Source organism: Heptranchias perlo, chromosome 36 (assembly GCF_035084215.1).
Source record: "Heptranchias perlo isolate sHepPer1 chromosome 36, sHepPer1.hap1, whole genome shotgun sequence".
NCBI lineage: Eukaryota > Metazoa > Chordata > Chondrichthyes > Hexanchiformes > Hexanchidae > Heptranchias > Heptranchias perlo.
This window is the reverse complement of record NC_090360.1, coordinates 14,858,449-14,879,431: the sequence shown is the minus strand read 5'-3', so window position 1 is coordinate 14,879,431 and position 20,983 is coordinate 14,858,449. Positions and strand designations below refer to the sequence as shown.

The window sequence follows — 20,983 nt, the reverse complement described above, 5'->3', positions numbered from 1 at the left end:
ATACTATCAAAACAAGAAGCTCACAGCCAGCCTAAACCTTAGCAGTTGCCATATATTTGGTAGTAGTGACATCCCATGAAAGATTGTTGGTTACCATTATCTCCATATCTTGGTGATTGGTTGACTAAAGCATATACAGAGAGTACAGTAGGCCACAGGAGCAGTGGCACAAATTGTTACCCAAATTCTTCCAGTGGCAAACTAGAACATTATCCGAGTTAGTTCTTTCTGGAGGCCGGTAATTTGTACAGACCAGAAAATAGGATGACTATCCCTGTAATAGGAGAGGTCTTTGAAGATTAGAAAACTGTTGTATATATACAGACCAAAACCCACTGTCCTCGCAAGCCAGTACCAAAAAACCTTGCAGCAACTTAACCAGCATTTAATGTTAGGTGATAAGCTATGAATAGCCAGATGAACCACTTCTCACTGTGGCAAAAGTCAGACTAAATCAAACCTTACTTTAGGTGCATCTATGGTAGAGGGACAATGTGCTGTAAGGAATCAATTACTGTCAAACCCTTCACAGTTGCACTAACAATTGATGTGTACCTACATGGATTGAATGTCTATCTGGATATATTGACACATTGGTGTGGTTCCAAGATCAATCACAATAGCACAAAAGTAGTTGGAATGGGCTAGGCTAGCATTATATCACTACCTGCCATTGCATTTGATTGTTATGGTATAAATTTATGCAGCATAAATTTGGACTGAAAATATCATAGTAATCAAATCAAATGTTTCTCAGCTATACTGTTCACTTAACTTGAGTTGAATTTGTTACCCATGGAGAATGAGTTATTTATTCTTTCACAGGGCTTTCTCTCTCAGAGATGCAACAAATTTGCAGCCCATCAAACTTCAGATTGTAACTCAGCCATTGAATGAGATGGCAGAAAAATGATCAAAATGCAGAGTGAATGTCACCATCATGGCATTCACTCTGCATTTTGATCATTAAAAGGAAGAATTTTGCTTTATGAGACAATGACAGTATTCTGGATCTTCTTGTTTGAAAGCCAAATACGCTCATCCACAAATTTAGGCTAAATTTTCATTGGATTCTAGTTTATAACAATATATACCACTTCATTATGCTATACACAGACATGGTATTGGAATGGACTCAATGTTGTCTATGTCCATTAAATAATTTGAAAAGTCAAATGCTCTCACAGAGTAAATTAGCCTCTAAAAAGTGCTTGTCACAAGTCAGAAGTATAATGCAATTATCTGGTTTTATATGACAAAATAATGAGAATGTTCAGTCAAACTGTTATGTAGACTATACACAAGGTAACGCCTGTCCAATCTGAGATTAGTTGAGTGGATCCTGAAATGTAATCAGGTAACAATTAAACAACCAAAAGTAAGATGAATGATTGTTCCACAAAAGCAATAAAAATCACATGAACTACTTCTAAACATGTTCAGTTTCAGAACATTTGGAAGGTAATATGTGGAGTTACGTTCATATTTTTATATGAATATACAGAACTGGAGTGTGACAAGACAATCATATCTTCAGCAAAAGTCAAGAGGTCCCACTTCCTGAAGAGATACTAAGATGTACATACAGTTCATTGCATTTGCAAGAGATTGAACAAAAGGATCAAGGAAGATTGTTCAACACAAGTATTAGAATTTGTCATTTTTCAAAGGTTTTTGCCAACCCTTCCTCCTCTTGTAGCTCTATGGGGTTGTAGATTTGCATATTAGGGATTTTAATAAAAAATTCAAACATTAATTTGCATCAGGAGTGTAAGGCTATTTTCAAACATTTTTCTATTTAATAATAGTCTTATGTTTAGAAAGGATTGGCATTTATGTGGAAAGGGAGGGATAGAAATCACCATTTGGATACCTCAGGATGCCAAAACACTTCATGGCTGGTAATCTGACTTCTCACATTTGGAGTCTGGAATAATTCACTGTATATGAAGAAAATCACCAATTGATAGATGAATAGTCTTGCACCTACGATAAGCAATCATATATTTCATGTACTACATCACGCAAAACTGAGGATCAACCACAATAAAACTGATTTAAAGTTGATCTTTCATGATACCAACCTTTCAAAGCATCCAGTCACAACAGGTTGGACAGAGGCAGCTGAACATGAAACTTGACTTTTATAGAATGAAAATGATTGGAAACATTGGCTGCAATAAAACAAAATTAACGATTATTTCTGGCATTCACTTTATTCAATCTCTTTTCTGTAGCATTTACATAGTTTATTAAAGTAATTACACCATGTTATACAACCAATAACAATTACATTTTACCTTACACTCATTTTATGTTATTTTCTACTTGTTTTCAATGTTTCTTTCCCATCAGGTATCATACTTAACACTCCTAATTTTAACCTGGTAGAATCCAAATATGTCGATTCTGTTCCATTTTGTCATTTGTAAACTAGATTTTGAATGTATCAGCAGTTAAACTTTTAAGTCATGTTCTTCTTTGTGTCCTGACCTTTTCAAATCATTTGATGAATTTTATGAACACAGACTAAAAACTTGATGGTGTTGATTCTAAAATTCCTCTCAGAGTCCTCTCCACTTCAGCAAAGTTATCACAATTTTGACAACACCCAAAAAGGTCAAAGGATATACAGAGAAACCTACCTTAAAAAGCATCTGTATAGAGAAAGTTTCTGTCTAAACTCATTTCAGTTCCAACAATAAATCAAAGATTCACATTGGAGACTAATTGTATACAAGTACCACCTCAAATCGATAGAAAGACATCAACGTGTATTGCTATACAATGGACTAAATGGAGCAGTAGCACTGTTGTGGGGGAGGGAAAGATGGGAAGTTCTAAGGATAGATTAAAATGAATAGATTTGAATAATAAGTAAAAACAGCAAGAGACTAAGGACAATAAAACCAATGAAGATTGAATCAGTCCACAAGAGGTAAAAATACCTTTTTAGAACATAATTCTTACACAGTTGGATAAGCATTAAGACTTTTGGATGAAATAGTCTTGCTTAGAACTTCACAATGTAATGTTGCACATGGATAACATGAATTTCCAATCCATGGATTTGGGTCTCTAGCCAGAAGTAATGACATGAAAGAATTCTCCTGTACTTAAAGGCCTCTCAGGTCTGAGTTGCCTAATCATGCCTGATCAAAGACTTAATTATGCTATCTATTAGATAAGATGCTGATGGACAAGCATTTCCACTGCATCCCAGTCTCACACACATGGTAATGCTTTGGCACATATAATTTCAGAAACACCTAGAACAAAACATTTATATCCTGACCAATTTTCAGAACAAACAACCTGGCCTAAGTTCTCTGGACAATTTATCTCCAAGCTTCCATTTTAATCTAAATTTTTCAGAACTGTTTGATAAAATACTGGAATTCCCCTATTTCATCCCAGAGTTCAATCCTATGTTTTTCTACTCAATCCCGCCTGTCCCCGCTGGTCTTGCTCATCTTACACTGGAGCATAGTCATTCCTTCTGACCTAACTTTCCAGCCCAGGACCAACATCTGCCTGGGTTTAGAACATTATTCTACACCAAATGTAACTTAGTCTTTCAATACATTATAGTTGTAGTGCCCTGTCTTATGTAATAAATGTATTTTTGTTAACTGTTAATCCATATAATAATTCATATTTCTACTTTGTTAATCTTTATATGTCATTGCATCAGAAGAATGATAGTTTACATCTAATCATGGAAGTAAAAATCTATATATTCACAGGATGAAATCTTTAACCTATCTATGCAGTCCTTTCCAAATTCAAGCTTTTTTTGCTTCTGGTAATTGGCGGGGTCACCAGATCACAAGATAGATCCAGATGAGGAAGACAATCTTGCCCATCTTAGCTCATCTATACAGAAAGACCCTATAGTTTATCATGGCATCCAACTGTTGATTAAATGATTCCAGGGTTTTTGCCTGCACTACTCTACTCATTAGTCTATTCCATGTGTCAATCATTTTTGCATGAAGATTTTCCTGGCATCAATCTTAAATTTGCCTTTTACTCGTTTGAACCTATGTCCCCTTGTCCTACTGTCTCAGCTTAGTTTGAACTTGTATTTTGAATTTGCCTTTTCTACACCTTATACTATTTTATATACCTCTGTAAGGATGTGCTTTAGGACAACAACTAGCACTACTATTTCTGTAAAGTTGCCTTTATAGTTGCATATTGATTCATACAGTAATACAGCTCTTGATTCCAGTGTGGCAGACAGGTCTGTTTCTGCACTGGTCTAGCTAGAAATGTTGCAAGATATATCACAAGAAAATAAGACTGTGAAAGGCCAATTTTGCCCATCTACCTCAGCTTGTCATTTTGATCCAGGTACAGGACCTGCTCAGATAATTTTCACCTCCATCTTACCTAAGTTGCTAAGTTGGTATCCTTCTATTCTTTGAATCAGGAATAAGTCTACTTATTTTTGAATGTTTCAGCAAAGTCTACGTTCATCCTGTTAGGTGACAGTCCATTCCATGCATTAATAACCATAAGTACAAATTATGCTTAGTTAAAAGCTTCCTTTACTTCTAATTATGCTCCATAGTTATCTTCTCCTGATTACGTATAGTCAACTGATCCATTGATACCAACTGTAGAAAGGATACTGGATCATAACTGCGGTAGCACTCAGATCCTCCCCAACACCTATGTGAAGATCATAAGTCATAGTCAACGTTGCCCTTGAATAATATTTCCCCAGTCAGAAGTCAGTTCAAAGTTCTTTGGTCATTGAGGAATAAAAATATAAAATGATATTTGTAAGCTAAAACTCAAGATACTATCTCAAAGTAAGTCAGGAAAGTAGGAGATAAATTATTTAAATGAATGAGAACAGATGCGAGGAAGAACTCCTACACTCAAAGAGTGACAAATGTTCAGAATAATCTGCCAGGCATGCTAGTAGAGACAAAAATATTAGGGACATTGAAAATGGGAGAGTTAGAGTACTAGAGATAAGCATGGATGAGCCTAATGGCTTTTCTTATCCTTGACTTTTCTTGCGTTCCTTGTGCCTCACGACAGATTTCAGACAGATATATATGTCTACCTATAATTAGCTGGCTGGTGAGAGCCAGGTCATAGACCATCACCAAACTGTGTGTACTGTGCAATTACCGTGATCTAATGAATTCTTTGTGACAAATATTTCTGGAGTTCCTTCATCAGCTTTGTGTTCACACCCAAAGATTAATGGGACACTATGGGGTAGAAATTTGTTTTGAGCAGTCGTGCGACATGGCCGGTATTGCATCGGCCGACTGTTGCAAGCCCCGCCTGATATTGAAGGCGATGGAACCGAATGCCGGGAGGCTGATATGAAACCGTCCGTTTTGCTTTACCGTCTAAGATGGACTTACTACCCCTAAGAGTTCTGAGAAACAAAGCATTATCAGGGCTCCCCTGGCGATCCAACTGGCTACGGTACTGGCTAGCTAAACCTCACAGTCTATGTTAAATTAGTTCCCTTAGCCAGGGGGACGGTGGGGACATTATAATTAGCCTCAGTGTCCCTGGCTTATGGGAAATAATATCATCCACCATTCCCATTTCTGAATCATGTTTAAAAACCATTCCTGGAAAGGGTACTTGTGGATATTGGATGAGAACAGAATAGGTCTTAGCTGCGATGCCCCTCGTGGAAAAATTACCTACTACACTCATTCTCTAGGCTTATCATCAAAAATAACCATTTGGTTGAGGTACTAGAGATGAGTGGCACCTATAGTACTGTACTGCTTTCAGGAGAAGAGGAAGGGAGAAAATTGGTAGAAAAAAAACAATGGATTAGCTAGTGTCATGTGAGGGAGCATCCACTGCATTGCTTGGAATATTCTGTATACATTTAGTTTCATGGACAACACTACACAGAAGGTTCCCCATGAACATTTTGTTCCATACAGGTAGTCAAAAGAAACAATGGCTCAGGGTGCTCCCATTCTTAATGAACACATGCCAATAGTGGACACTGGAGTCCATTGATTCATACTGATATCAAAACAGGAGAATGGAGTTGATGGCTGTCTAACTACCCTCTCAATCCAATAGACTTGATCCACTGCAAAACTAACTCATCTCAGGTGCAGCCACAGTGCTACTATTGGCCTTCATACCCCTAGGCCGGGGAGAAAAAACGGCTCCCATGACCCTAGATGGACAATTGCTCATGTGGATGTCAGGTGAGCACTGGACAACGGTTGGCAGTGAGGTACCTGCACCTCTTGGTAAAATAGCCTTCCAAGACACACCAGCACGAAGAATGGTCACGAGGGTGAGGAGTCGGAGGGCTGCCAGCACATATATTGTGGCAAAAGCCAACAACTTCAGGTAAAAAAGTTTTGAACAAAACAAAGTCACAATGGACTATTTAAAGATTACCCCATTATCATATGTTTTGCCTCTTTTTGTTAATTATGAGGCATCATCCATATAAACAATATGATTTAAGAATTAGCTGCACCATATTTTCACAGGGAAAGTGGCACCTAAGTCATCATATTTTGGCATAGCATCTGGCCATACTATCAAAGAAATGGACCTTAATAGCAGACACCCATCCCAAAGGGATATGTCTGAAAGGATGCAGCTCTCATTCCTCACATCATAAATCTTGCAATTCTTCAATTTTGTGATTTATCTTTTACCTTTCACCAGATTTTCAAAGTTAAAAGGTTTACATCCAATCAGTTTACAAAGCAAGGTCCAAAGAAGATCTCGATGACATATTAATTCCATGTCTATTTATTCGTCTATTCTAGTCAAGTCCTGGAATTATGCTTCGCATAAAATAATCCAGTCATAACCCTGTAACCAGCATAGGGCTCAATGTTAGTCCCTTCGTAGTTGCCAGATAGTCCTTACCTCTTGGACAAGGTAAAAGAGACCATATTTCTCCCATGTGCGATTATCAGAAGCTGATTTAGTTAAAATAATCTTTTATCAGGCAAACCTTCTCTAATCTAAGCCTTTATTAGGAGTTATCCTCCATCACATCAATCACAAACCTGGACCTAGTCTTCAAGAACAAATTTTGTAGGAGTGTAATTATCAAGGTTTTAACCTTTCTACTCTAATGGAAACAGTTGTAAATTTCCTAATAAAGCAAGTTCGCTCTGGATCTTCATAAAGGAACAATGAATTCATACAAATCAACTTTATTCACAATTGTTGCATCAGTCTTCACCGGATCCCTCTTAAGTTCCGAGCTTCTGCTAGTCCATCCCATATGTAATCTTTAATTTAGCCAGATTTGAAAATACGTGCTCAGTTTCATGGAGATTAGACTGCAACATAAAGTCCTTTCTTAAGCTACTCTGCAACACCAGAATTTTTTTGTTCATTTCCCTCTCCCTAAGATGTTAATATTGTTAATGTGTGGTTTAAATAGACCTTAACATCACAAATACTCCAGTTGCTGAATACTTTAGTGAGAACAAACCAAGGCAGCATTTTTCAGAATACACTAGAGAAACCAACTCTTGCTCTGTGCTTCTTCAGAGAACGACTGACAAAAGAAATCTGACCAGACCTCAATCAACCATCTGGGTCCAATCCACTGGTCAGAGTTCGCAGGTGCTACTTAAAAGGGCTATGACTTAAAAGGGCTATACTGTTCTTCATTGCTTCAATTATCAGTGGCTGATGATGTGTACAGAACTAGGAAATGAGAACAAGATTATAAACTAAGAAAATAACAAGTTAAATAACAAACCGAGGAATATAATCATACTAATGGTGTCAACAGGCTGCCATACTAGCACAGTGAGCACTTACTTGAGAGAAAGTATTCAATAGGAAATGGACAGCTTCTTCATTTAACAACGGTAATAGCACTTTAATATAGAAAACATCCCATAATTCAACAGTAAAGGAAAACCTGCTTGTTGCTAAGGAAATACAGAAATTTAAAAGAACCAATTGGATCCTAAATGAACCAATAATCAATAAGGCAACCTGAGCATGCTAGAAGTTTCTTTCTACCTTATTTTCTTAGAGCCTTAGTTAGACTCCATGCTTTAAGCTAACAATTTTTAATCGCTTTGATCTAAAATCCACATTCCTGAAGCTGCCTCAAATAATTTAGAACATTAGCTGGACATTTCTACATCTACAACCATCTTAAACCGATTCCTACCCAATCAAAGGTTTAGCAAATAGCTGCTTATCTGCTCAGCAGATCCTAAGCACTGAAGAGATGAAAGTATCACAAGTTAAATCAATGATACTGAAAGCTCCAATGCTACCTCACAGTTTGGAATTCACTTTATCAAAGATGCTTCTGTTACCAAGACCATAACTATTGGATTGACTATCCATATGAAATTTGGACAGGATCTAAAACTTTTCACAAGCTTTACAGGAGCATTTTATTCCTGAGGAATCCTGTTTTTTTCCATTAGTAGTTATAAGGAACAGACCAAACATTTGCAACATCTTATTAAAATGTAATTTGTCGCTATAATTGTAAGAAAGAACTTGCATTTATATAGATCCTTATCACATCTCTCTGGACATCCCAAAACACTTTATATCCAATGAATAGCATTCTGAAGTGTTGTTATGCAAGTAAATGCAGCAGCCAAACTGTGCACAGCAAGGTCCCACAAGCAACAAATGAGAGGAAACGGAACCTCCAACTAGTGAAGGTTCGAGATCCTTGAGGAGGATGAAGGAGACAATGACGAGGAAGAGGAGGCGACATTGATGAGAAGAAGAAGGGAGACATACAAGGAGGAGGCAAGAATGATGAGGAGGAGGGGCTGACAATTATGAGGAGGAGATGTCAACAATAACGAGGATGAAGAGGGAGACAATGAGGAGGAGGAGGAAGAGGGAGACAATAACATTGAGGAGGAGGCCACCATAATGAGCTGGTTGAGAAGGTTTTACTAGAATGATTCCAGGGATGAGGGATTTTAGTTACGTGGATAGACTGGAGAAGCTGGGGTTGTTCTCATTGGAACAGAGGTGGTTGCGAGGACATTTGATAGAGGTATTCAAAATCATGAAGGGTATAAACAGAGTAGATAGAGAGAAACTGTTCCAATTGGCGGAAGGGTCAAGAACCAGAGGGCATAGATTTAAGGTGATTGGCAAAAGAAACAAAGGTGACATGAGGAAAAACTTTTTTTACACCGCGAGTGATTAGGATCTGGAATGCACTGCCCGAGGGGGTGGTGGAGGCAGATTCAATCATGGCCTTCAAAAGGGAACTGGATAAGTACTTGAAAGTAAAAAAAATGCAGGGCTAGGGGGAAAGGGCGGGGGAATGGGACTAGCTGGATTGCTCTTGCATCGAGCCGGCGCGGACTCGATAGGCTGAATGGCCTCCCTCCGTGCTGTACCCTTTCTATGATTCTATGATTCTAAATTACCAGATTTTTTTTGGGTGATATTTGTTAAAGGAGGAATATTGACCAGGACATCAAGAGAACCCCCTGCTTGTCTTCCAATCTTTACTGTCCACCTGAACCATTTGATCAGGCAGTTGGGCCTTCAGTTTAATGTATCATCCGAAGGGCAGCATTTCTGACAGTGCAGCATTCCCTTAGTATTTCATTGAAGTGTCAGTTAATGGAAATATACTATGAATATATGAACTTGTAAATTGTTTTTCATTTAATGCAATGGTAAACCATTATGACCAACCCTCCTCTCTATTTGTGACTCCTTCTGCCTTTTTCTCTCCTGGAAAGTATGTTGGTTCATGAAGTCCGTCCAAAATGTCCAAATATAAGATCAAAGTGCCCTTGGTGTAATCTATGACATAACTTCAAACTATTACTTTTGACTCAAACACTATCCACTAGAGTATTCCCTTCTTACATAGGCTATGTTGTTTATTGACATCCTCAACCAGCAATATTATTGCTGGAGAAGCAAATGTTATCTTTGGTTGAGTTGCTTGGTTAACATTCTGTCAGTGATTGACTCTTTTATTCACTTGAGTTTGTAGTGTGACCAGCTGCTCTGGGTTTTGTTGATAGACCCACAAGTCAGCGTTAAAGCATAAGGTTATACACTATAATGCCTTTTTAATAGGTGTGAGGTGATCTGAACTTTCATTCTTCACTGAAGTTTTGGGTTATGTGCATATAGATGCTGGTATTAAGTCAAATGATGATCCTCCGTCATACTTAGTGGAGAATAGTTAACCATTCCATAAATTCAAGGCAACCAAAACCATACATCTAGGTGACGCCCTCATTATGCACTTAACAGAAGAGACTTCAATAAAAATTAAATAAAAGCAGTATTAGTTTTAAAAACTCTATATATTTGAGAGGGATGCGCGTTTAACAATTATTGGCTTAAACTGAGTTGAAAGCATAACTCATTTGTAAGAAAATGTATGTGAGTTAAGTTGCTAAAATGTAAGACAGAACTGGTTACAGAAGCAATTAGGAATCGCCTGTGCAAATTCAGGAACGTCACTCCAACTATTTCCAATAAATCCCCACCAGCAATATTTCTGCGTGTATCTGGGAGGAACAACACAATCCAACGAGTTTTTGTACCGTACCTGTGAATAGTTAGGTAATGAACTATGAGTAACGAGCAAGCGAATCCGTTCCCTGCAGAAGTATGCAATCACATTATATATGTATTGTCAGTTGTGTGTTAACGTGACAATTCTGCAGGTGTAATACGGAAATACACTATTGTATTCATCAATACATTTGATTATATTGTGGTTAGTGATCATTTGATTTTCGTAAGTTCAGTAAAGATAGTTTTGGTACACATTTTATAACAGAGAACTTCAGAATTGTTATATAGTTTATTCGGGCTGTGCCCAATCATCCTGCAGGAAAAGACAAGGTCCAAACACATTGTAAGTTTAATTATTAGGTTTCTCTTTACAAATACAGTTTTGCCAATGTTCCTTGGGAAAATATAAATAAACAGCCAAAATAGATATACATTATTCCCGAAACTGAGTCGTTAACTTAATCTCGATTGCTAATTGTGATACAAAATATATCTTCTTTCTAACTTGTTCTTTCTTTTGTTTGTTTAAATTATCTCCCTAAGAAAGAATAGTCAAATGTAAAGCTCAAGACGAATACCTGACTGTTAAACAGTCTTTGGACGGAACCAGTGAGAGTGTTTCACTTTGTTTTTCACCTTATGCGAATTTAATCACAATTGGCCAAATTTTATAGCAGAGATGGTTTCCCTGCAAATTGCGCAAAATTAATATTAAGTTGCATAATGTATGTTAATTAACTGTATAAAGTATTAATTTAGCATGTGACAGATGTGACAATTAAGTAAATACAATACATATTCAGCCATTACATTATTAGCATTAAATACTGAGATGTGTGTACAAGTAACAATGATAAAATTAAGAAATTGTGGATGTATTCAGCTAATTAACAATAACTTGGCACATCATCTTACTTTACTTTGGCGGAAAGAAAAAACTTGCATTTATAACGCGTTTGATTGCATTTCGGGGTGTCTTAAAGCGCTCCACATCCAATGAATTAAGTTTGAAGTGTAGTGATTGTTGTTATGTATGTAACAACGACTTAAAAAAATCAACACTGTCTCATCCGATCAAAATCATTCCCTATCAAAAGAACATCCCAAATGAAACCAACTTTATTTACTGGTTCAATGGCTGCTATATTGCAAACACACCATGGGGCCAGAATGGTCAAACGGAAAGAAGCGCTCACTCAATGACATCCACAGCTGACAGCGACCATGTCACCGTACTGTTTAAGCACTACGTTTTCCTCATCGTCAAAATAGAGAAGGTTTATGGACTGCAATGTGTCTGGGACACAGCACGGGGTCCCCACCTCTTTGGAAAGTTTCAGTGCATTGACTATGGACTGTACGGTGGCGTGATTGGTGGCTCTAAAGCCTTGTCCCAAAGGGAATGGGCAGGAGCCTTTGCAGTAATAGGCGCTGTAGCCCCTTGGGGAAATGATCCATGTGGACCAGCCAATCATCTCGAAGTCTACGTAGAGAGTGTGTTTCTGGCAGGGCAGGAGACGACCCGCCGTAAGGACGGGAAGAGCGCGGATCCTTCTACTTATGGTCACCTGGGCTGATGAAGGAATGGCATTTTCACCTGGTAATGCGGAAACAATCGGGTCCTTCTCCTTTGGCAATGTGTTGTCTTCTAAATAAATAAGAACCATTGGCTTTATTACAACACCTCCAACTCACACACAAAAACATACACAATACTAGGAGGGCCAGAGACCAACTCATTAGGAAGGGCCAGAGTTAATCTACCTATTTTCCAGTTATGAACTGTGATTCAGTATATATTATATATAAGACAATGGTTAACGTTAACAGCTCTCTGTATTAAACATTTATCACTATCCACGAACACGTTAGCATTTTAAACGTAAATAGCTGCTTACTACAAAAATAATGTGTTTATTATCACAGCTAAATATTCTTAATTTTAACGTAAATCTGTTAACAGAAACATCAATGCTGACAGTGTCGATGAGTTAAAAAGAATTGAACTGGGGCATTTAAAGCTCGTCAAAAAAGACTTTCTTAGAAAACTCTTGTGCAAATTGCCACTTGCTTTAATCGAGAAAGTTGTAATCACAAAATGAATGGATTAATAATGCACGAGTCTGGAATACTCAGCACTACACCGTGATTGAACCGACTCTTCACCTGTTAGAATACGTGCCATGGAGTTCTCTCGGGACCCTCGCCTTCTGTCATCGGTGAAGAGCACCAGGAAGGGGTGGGAATCGTCCTGATGGTCGCTACTCTTCGCAAACCTGACAGGGCCCAATTCCAGGGAGTTTCCGGACGGGGTACTGGCGATGATCATGAATCCATGGTTCGAGCTACTATTCCTAACCCACTTCCATACCTGGTGAAAATTTGAACAAATCAGTACCAATCACTGTTGCCCCTTCACGTTGCTACAGAAGGTTTCCCACCCCAAACCCTCAGCTCAAAGACTGGGCCTTAGAACATCCCACTATAGACAACACCAACACACGGGGATCCTACAAAACCACCTGCATATATTGCATTCTATACCTGCAAATGTGCAGAGCTAATTGTCTCAAACCTTTGATTCTAAACGCATTGATCGATGTTAAAAATGAGATAAATAAAACTGAGTGGAGGAATAGTAATATTGGATTTCTTTTGTTAAAAGTATTAACCTTGCGTGTTCCGTGTTTCGAATAGGATAATTACACATATAATGTAATTGTATTAATAGACGGCTCTATATGACTGAATCAATGTTTGCAGTAGGCACGTGTTCCCTGGTTATCAGGAAAGAATGAATTCTGTGGTGCGTGATGGTTTCATTAATATTTCGAACAGTGAAAGCTAATCATAAAAGAGACCTGCACGGTGCTGATCCCAATACTCACAGTCTGAGTGACAGTGAATACTTCCCATCCTTCGGTGTACAGAGGGATCATTTTGGAAGAAATCGGGCTGGCTCGAACTCCATTGCCGTCCAGTAACTCGCAAAGGTCGACCTGTGAATTGGAAATAAAAGCAGACATGGAACTCATCGCCCACTCGAGGCTGACAATCGGGATACAATCTATTATAAAATGATCAAGCTGAACAATAACAAAACAAAAGTCGGTGAAGGCGCTCACCCTGCAAAAGTAAGGAGCGTGCTGAGAATGTTCTTTTAACTTAAAGAGCCTCAGCTCAGCCTTGAGGAGCTGCTCGTCCCTTCCGACTGAAGTTACATTGAAATAAAAGTAGGCCTGGTCACCATGAACTAAAGGAAAAGAAAGACATTGGAGTATCAGTGCATCTGCCTGAGTTAGTTTTAAATGACAATTACATTTAAAACCACATTTGCTGTCACGCTGCACACGAAGAATACCGAAAACACTAGCGTCCAGATGTTTACAATTTTAGGGCTGCTCTTCCAGATGTACATCCTACCAGCACCTAGCTAGTGGGCCCCACTGTGTGACACCGCCAAAATATGCACAAGCCACTTACCTACATTTACAAAAATGAAAGATAAACATTTCAGATTAATGTTATTAAAATTTTCATTGATTATGGACTAGGTTGACATTATATGTCGCGCACACCTATATTTTATTCACCCATATTTCAATTTGCCGTGACATAAAAGCCCCAATCACTGTAAAAACCGTTTAAACGTGCTTTCGATAATCTAACGTCTCATTATCCGCTTCCTAGATCAGGAATTTTATTCCATATTCATGAAACTGACCTGAAATTGCCGTTGAAAAATAGTAACTTGAATTATTATTGTGTTTTTTTTACAATGCATATTTTACAAACCTTTATCCTCAAAGCTTCGCACAATGTTTCCTTCCAACAATCCGGGAGTCTTAGTTATGCCATTGACATCTGCAACTGCATTAAAGAGATCCAGCATGTACTGGGGAGGTCTCCTGCGCGGGCCAGCTTTCTGTGGGAATTCTCCCATCTCAAACACCTCATGAAGCCTCCGGATCGCCTCCGAAACTACTTTATCCTTGATCCCTTCTCTCTTCTTCTCCAGTGAGACCCTGAAGGGGAGAATCGATAGCGGCGAGAGCAATGCAATCCAGGGCCAAATAAAGCGCGCTAACATCCTCGGGTTTGGCCGGGCCGATGTTATGGGGAATTCAGAGATAAATGCTGTACCCCAGCCTTTCTGAAACACATCACAGCGCACATCAGTTTCAGAGCAGTGGTTAATATCTTCTCCCCAGTTACACCAGCTAGCTCCATATAAAGCGTTTGGGTAGTAAAAGTGTGTAGGAGCATTGCGTTATTCAGTGTTTTGACGACATCGAAGAAATGAACAAAACATAAAGAACTCTGCAAGCTTTGAGTAAACAGTGTTAATGGATTACATTATTATTGATTAATTGAGGGACTTTGTGTGGGAGGTTTGAAGACCTGTTTTTTAATCACGACAGGAATGGGAATTCGTCCAGTTTAGAATTTCATTTTTTAATCTTAAAAAAAAAGTTTTGTTAACCAAGCGCAATTCATTTTGCAAAATCTCAGCAGCCAATGTTTGTGTCTTAAACAGGGACCTTTACTTTTGATATTTTAGTGACACTGTTCAAATCAATCTCCTGTTTCGTTAAAGTCTTTAGCAGAGAAGTTCTGTTGATTTAGGTTTGCCTTTTATGAACTAAACATTCACTCTGATAAGAAGGTACATTAGCAAGCTATTAATACAGACACTGAGTTTCTTGTCCAACTTATTTAAAAACTCATTTTAACCTGCTGTAGGACAGAAGTGAATTAAATAGACTATTTGGAGCAAAATCCCAGATTGCATCCTGTCCTAGTAAATGTGTAACATTTCCTGCATACGGTCCTTCTCCAGTTTCAAAATACACGTGCAGTATTTATAGAATAATTGTACTATATAAAAGCAATATAAGGTTCATTTGTAGTAGGAACTGTATTGAATTTAATGCGCAATGAATGGATCTTTGTTCCTGTTGCAATTTGTTATGACTCATTTCTGTGGAAGAGAAATAATGCATTTAATCCTTGCTTCATTACAGTGTAACTTTAGCACACGATTTGTGTTGGGGTATTGCTTTGCATTAAAAAATATTCACAAAATATTATCCAGCGTTGCGCTTTGTGCTGACCTTTACAGCATACGTATGTGCTCAATATTGTGTTTGCAACAATCTTTCAAACTGTAGTGATCTTACTGTACCCAGGCCAGATATTATAATGTGTAATCTATTGCAGTGTTATAGCAGACTGTTACACCAAGGATCTATCATGAATTGTACACGAGGAAAATGATAAAGGTAAATGGTTGGTGTAATTGTCAAAGAGGTTGTTAAAGACACTTTTCCTGTTGGGATACACATGCCCTGGTTAATTTCTGTTCATCTCGTTTCCCAGGGAACCTTGTAGTGTTATCTGTGAGCTGCCAGCCCGGTCTTCTAAGAGAAAGCAAACGAAAGAGGCTGATCATTGACGCAAATGAAAACCTGATGTTTGTTGCCATTCTTTCCATCCAGCGTTAGAAAATAATTCTGCAATTTCACGTCAGTTTGCCAATATGTTTCCATTTCTAGTAATTGCATTGATCAGGAAGTAATTTACACGATGAAATTGAGCGAGCTCCTCATCAATATTTCTTGGTGATCAGATTTAAAGGATCGGCTGTACTAAAGTCCTGGATAATATCCAGATCAATTCATTCAATCATTATTTAAACAGATTTGGGGGAATCAAAGGGATCACCATTAATCTTAGTTTGGATAGTGAATATATTATCCTTAGGCAGAGAAAACAGTTCTAAATTTTATCCTATCTTTACGCAAATATGTTTAAATGCAAAAATCCACAAAAATGTACTTTTACAGTATTGTGCCTTATTACTTTAATAACGGTAACTGGGAAACCAAACAATAGCTGAAAGGATAATAAGGAGTCAAAGTGAGAGATCTGTGACAAATTATGTCAACTCTTCAGCGAGGTATTTGGAGTTACACCTGCATTATTTCTCTCTCGAGTGAGAACAGGATTCCATCAACTGACATGGCAAGTTGTAGGTTTAGCACGTTCTGTAACAGCATGTGGAGACATACGGGAATGTGAAAAGACCAACTTTATTTTTCTTGAAAAAAATCTAATTTTGTTTTATATCGTTGTAAAAGTTCTCACATTCGAGACAAAATCAAGACATCAGGGAAAACTCAAATACAGAGATGAAAAGACAAAACTAGCCAGATTAGGCAAACTAAACAACATAAATACAGCACCGAGATGGTACATTTGAGGTTTTTTTACTTGAAGACATGCTTTGAAAATACAATCAGATATTATTGATTCAGGAAAAATGTTTATTTTACGGATTAGAAAACAAAGGAAACAAAAGATTATCCAAACTAATCACAATGCATTAACCTAGCCGTATGATAAAGCTGGTTCTTATTGTTAGGGGCAAGAATGTTTTGTTGATGTTTCTGAAGATACAGGAGGATTCTGAGCAAATCACTTGGATACTTGTTAATTGGGAAATGATCCAAACTACCCTAAGGATATAATTTTTGCGGTGCATTTATTAACTGTGTTTTTTCGCCTTAAAACAAAATAGTTTAAAAGCGATGACGATGTTAGAATGGAAATAATAAGATGTACCAGAGATTAAATATTTGTTATTGGTGTCCAGTTTTCTTTAAAGGTTATTTACCCTCAGTCACGTTGCTGTTTAATTTTTGCCCAGGAAAAAATGTGTATTTTCAAACTCTGTAGAACAATTTAAACTGTGATAGATTTCTCTTTTTGATTTTCTCTTCAGTACGTTTTGCCATTTGTGTTTAAATCACCTAATGTGTAAATTCAAAAGCCAAAGTAAAGCAAATTTAATTTTGTGTTAAACTTTTCTTTCGGAACAGATTCATTAACTAAAGGGCCCATTATATGATTATAAAGCATTATTTAATGTGTGTGTGGCGTGGGGAGAGTAATAAAGGCTCATATTTTCATTAGTACGTTCTCACGAGGCAAACCTAGAAGAGCCTCATAGGCGTGTTGTTGTTGTTTTTCATTAGTATATAACAATTCCGCTGACATAGTTATCTAATCCAATTCCTATTCTATCTCCTAGGTTTCAGAAGCATTTAAAGGTTAGATCTTGGCGGTGTAATCAGTAAAATGTAATTGATAAATAGAAGGTAGTTCAGCAAAATGTAATTACATAGATTGATATTAATGCATCTATTTTGTTGCAGGACCCCAGCAGATAATTCGGATTGTAAATGGCTCACTGAGTCTCGAAATCAAGGTCGAGCTCCATTTCTGTATTGACTTTGTTGTGGTTTTATATGATGCAGACTGGAGAGCGACGATCTGCACTTTATGAACGTTCAATTCGATTTGGCTCTCTGATCCTGTTCAGTACTTGTTCCTGAAATCGATCAATGCAAGTGGAACGAGGAACTGTGCAATGTAAGGAACCTTAGAAATAGATGAATGCTTCTGGTGTTTATGCAAATAAAATAAACTTTAGGTACTACGGCCAGTCTATATTCAATGTACTACTCTGAACCCAGCCAATTAAAGCGGAAGTGTATTTGTCAGTGAAGGAGAAAGAACTTTAAACGTTAAAGAAAGGGCCATCCTTCATGAACAATCTGTACTATCAGGGAATCTCCAAAACCTGCTTTCTTGTCAGACTCCATCCCTTCCCTGATTGCTCATTCAGGCTGTGCCAGACTACGCACAGCCTTGGTGACCTGTTGGACGTAGAGCTGAGCTTCAAACCTCATATCTTATCCATCGCCGGGACTATACACTTCCACTTCTAGTTCAGCCCTTCCTCCACTAATTATCCATGATCGTTGCCACCATACTGGATTTCTCCAATGTGCTCTTTGTCATCCTCCCAATCAACACCTTCCAGAAAAGAATAAAAGAAAGAAATGCAAGCTTGCTCTTCTTTCCAGAAACTCCAACTTGTCCAGAACTCAGCTATCTGCATCCTGCCCAGCAGTAAACCTCACACGCCCATTATCCCATTCATGCAGACCTAGACTGGCTCCCTGTTCCATAAAGCATTATATTTAAAATACTCATCTTCATCTACAAATTTCTCCAGGGCCTCACCCCACCCTACCCTCCATCAGCCTAACATCCCCTCCCATGTCCCCTTTCCCTCTCCTGCACCATTGGTGGTATAACTTTCAGCTCTCTTGGCCCTACTCTCTGGAACTGCCTCTCTGCTTCTCTCCTCCCTCCCTACACAAGCCTTCTCAGAACCCATCTCTTTTGACAAATTACATCAACCATGATGCATTATCCCTCCTTGCCTTCCTCAATCTCTCTGCAACGTCTTCCATTGCTTCTCCTCCATTACCCTGTTCTATGAGACTGCCCTTGAGTGGCCACACTCTCTCCTGTCCAAAAACAGCCATATCTCCAGCAACGGCTTCACTTCCCATTCCCACACAGTCACCCTCAGAGTCCCAAAAGGATTTATCCTTGCCCTTTTTCCTCATCTACATACTGTCCCACAAGTGACATCCTCCTGCAGAAACAGGGTCAGCTTCCATATACGCACTGAGCACACCTAAGATCTACTTCTCCACTACTTCTCTTGGCCCCACAGCCACCTTTATGTTGTCAAACTGCCTGTTTGACATTGTCATGGATTAATCGTAACTTCCTCTAACCAAACATCAGGAAGATCAAAGCCATCATTCTCAGCCTGCGCCACAAACTGTTCCCATGCCACTGACTCCTCCCCTGTCTACACATACAGGCTAAACCAAACTGTGTGAAACCTTGCCATCCTGTTCAACCCAGAGTTGAACTTCAAACCTCACATCTTACCCATCACCAAGACTGCTTATTTTTACCTTCAAGACATTGCCCATTACCATCCTCGGTCACGAGACCCTTTTCCAGTTTTTACCAACCTAGATTTCATTTCTCTAATATCCTTCTCACTGACCTCCCATTCTCCACACCCCATAAGCTCCAATTGGTTTAAAACTCAGTTACCTGTATCCCTGTCTCATACAAAGTCCCCTTACCCCAATCCTGATGGATCAACATTGGCTTCTAGTCCTAATTCATTAAATTTAAAATCCTTGTCTTTAAATCCCCTCATGGCTGCGCTGCAAGCTCTACTCATATCCCCTCTCACACCTTTCAGTCCTCTGACTCTTTGTGCATTCTGCCCTCCCTTCAATCCATCATCATCTTCACTGGAAAGTCCAACTGGTTCTATCCTATTCTGTGGGATTCATAAACTCCTCTGCCTCTCCTCTTCAACATTAAAGACCTTCTCAAAACCTATCTTTTCAACCAAGATTTCGGTCACCCTTACTAATCCCTCCCTCCATAGTTTGATGTTTATTCTCTTATCTATTTCTATTTACTTTTTTCTCTCTCCCTTTCTCCCCTATTAAGTGGGTGGGAGCATTTTCTATGTTGAAGATGTTATATAAATGCACCTTGTTGCTTCTGAAGAAATTTGTTTAGAATTCTTGCAAGAAAACTTCATGCTTCAAATTTTATCCAACACTTTAATATCCACCTTTTGTGGCTAATTAGCAAATCTTTTCAACGAACATGTTTTAAAGTGGGCATCTTCCACTTATCTGGCAGTAGTCAAATGATGTCAGAACCACATCCTGTTGATTAAACTGCATGGGGAACCAAAGGTTTCAAAGGAAGAATTTTAAAAATTAGATTTAATTCCAAAAAAATCCCCTTGTATTTAAAGCGATTGTCATTGTGTTAATAATCATTCTACACTATCTGGTCAACCTTATTCGGACACAGATGCTCTACTTTCCAATATTTAGCTAGTAACAGTGGCTGTTCTGTATATTAATAATGCTAATGGAAATTCTAATTATTAAATGTGCTTGGAAATCAATATGAAAACATTTTAAATGCATTGTTATAGTGATAAACGCATCTCCCCTCAATTATATTAAGTACAGAAATTGAAATTTAATTTAATTCACACATAAAACAGAGTAGTGATTTCATGAAATCTTGTTTGTGGGTCAATAAAAGTCTGTACATCTAATATTCTAAATTTACAGAAATATGTTCAGATATTGTACCCTAATTGTTGGTTTTTCTTGGTGGCAGCATGGAGCAATCAAACTTTCCCCATATTGTTAAACCTGAAGAAATTAAACTGACTTGGCATTTTCAGAATCCATTTCCTTTACCACCTCCTCAAAACCCTTCTTTTTGACAAAGCTTTCAGTTGCCCCTCCTAGTCTCTTCCTCTATGGTTCAATGTTTGTTCCCTTATCTATTTCTATTAACTTTTTTCTCTCTCCCCCGACCCCATAAAACACCTTTGGGTATTTTATACATTAGAGGCATTATATAAATGCACGTCTAAACCCCAAAAAACATATTGACTTCATAAAGACAATTATTTCTGATTCAGACTACTGCAGTGACAACTTTCCCCTCAAACATTTGAAGGTTAGTGTCACGTGAATCTTCC

The 20,983-nt window shown here is 38.2% G+C and overlaps 1 protein-coding gene across 1 annotated transcript; it reads right to left on the bottom strand.

The window, feature by feature from the left end:
- Positions 1 to 11,717: 11,717 nt before the first annotated feature.
- Positions 11,718 to 19,004, bottom strand: LOC137303923 (bone morphogenetic protein 2-like). Its single transcript, XM_067972334.1, has 6 exons — positions 18,787 to 19,004; positions 14,317 to 14,546; positions 13,647 to 13,774; positions 13,410 to 13,520; positions 12,688 to 12,892; positions 11,718 to 12,169 (listed from the first exon to the last, which is right to left on the bottom strand). The coding sequence occupies exons 1-6, from the start codon at positions 19,002 to 19,004 to the stop codon at positions 11,718 to 11,720; spliced, it is 1,344 nt and encodes a 447-aa protein (XP_067828435.1).
- Positions 19,005 to 20,983: the final 1,979 nt, after the last annotated feature.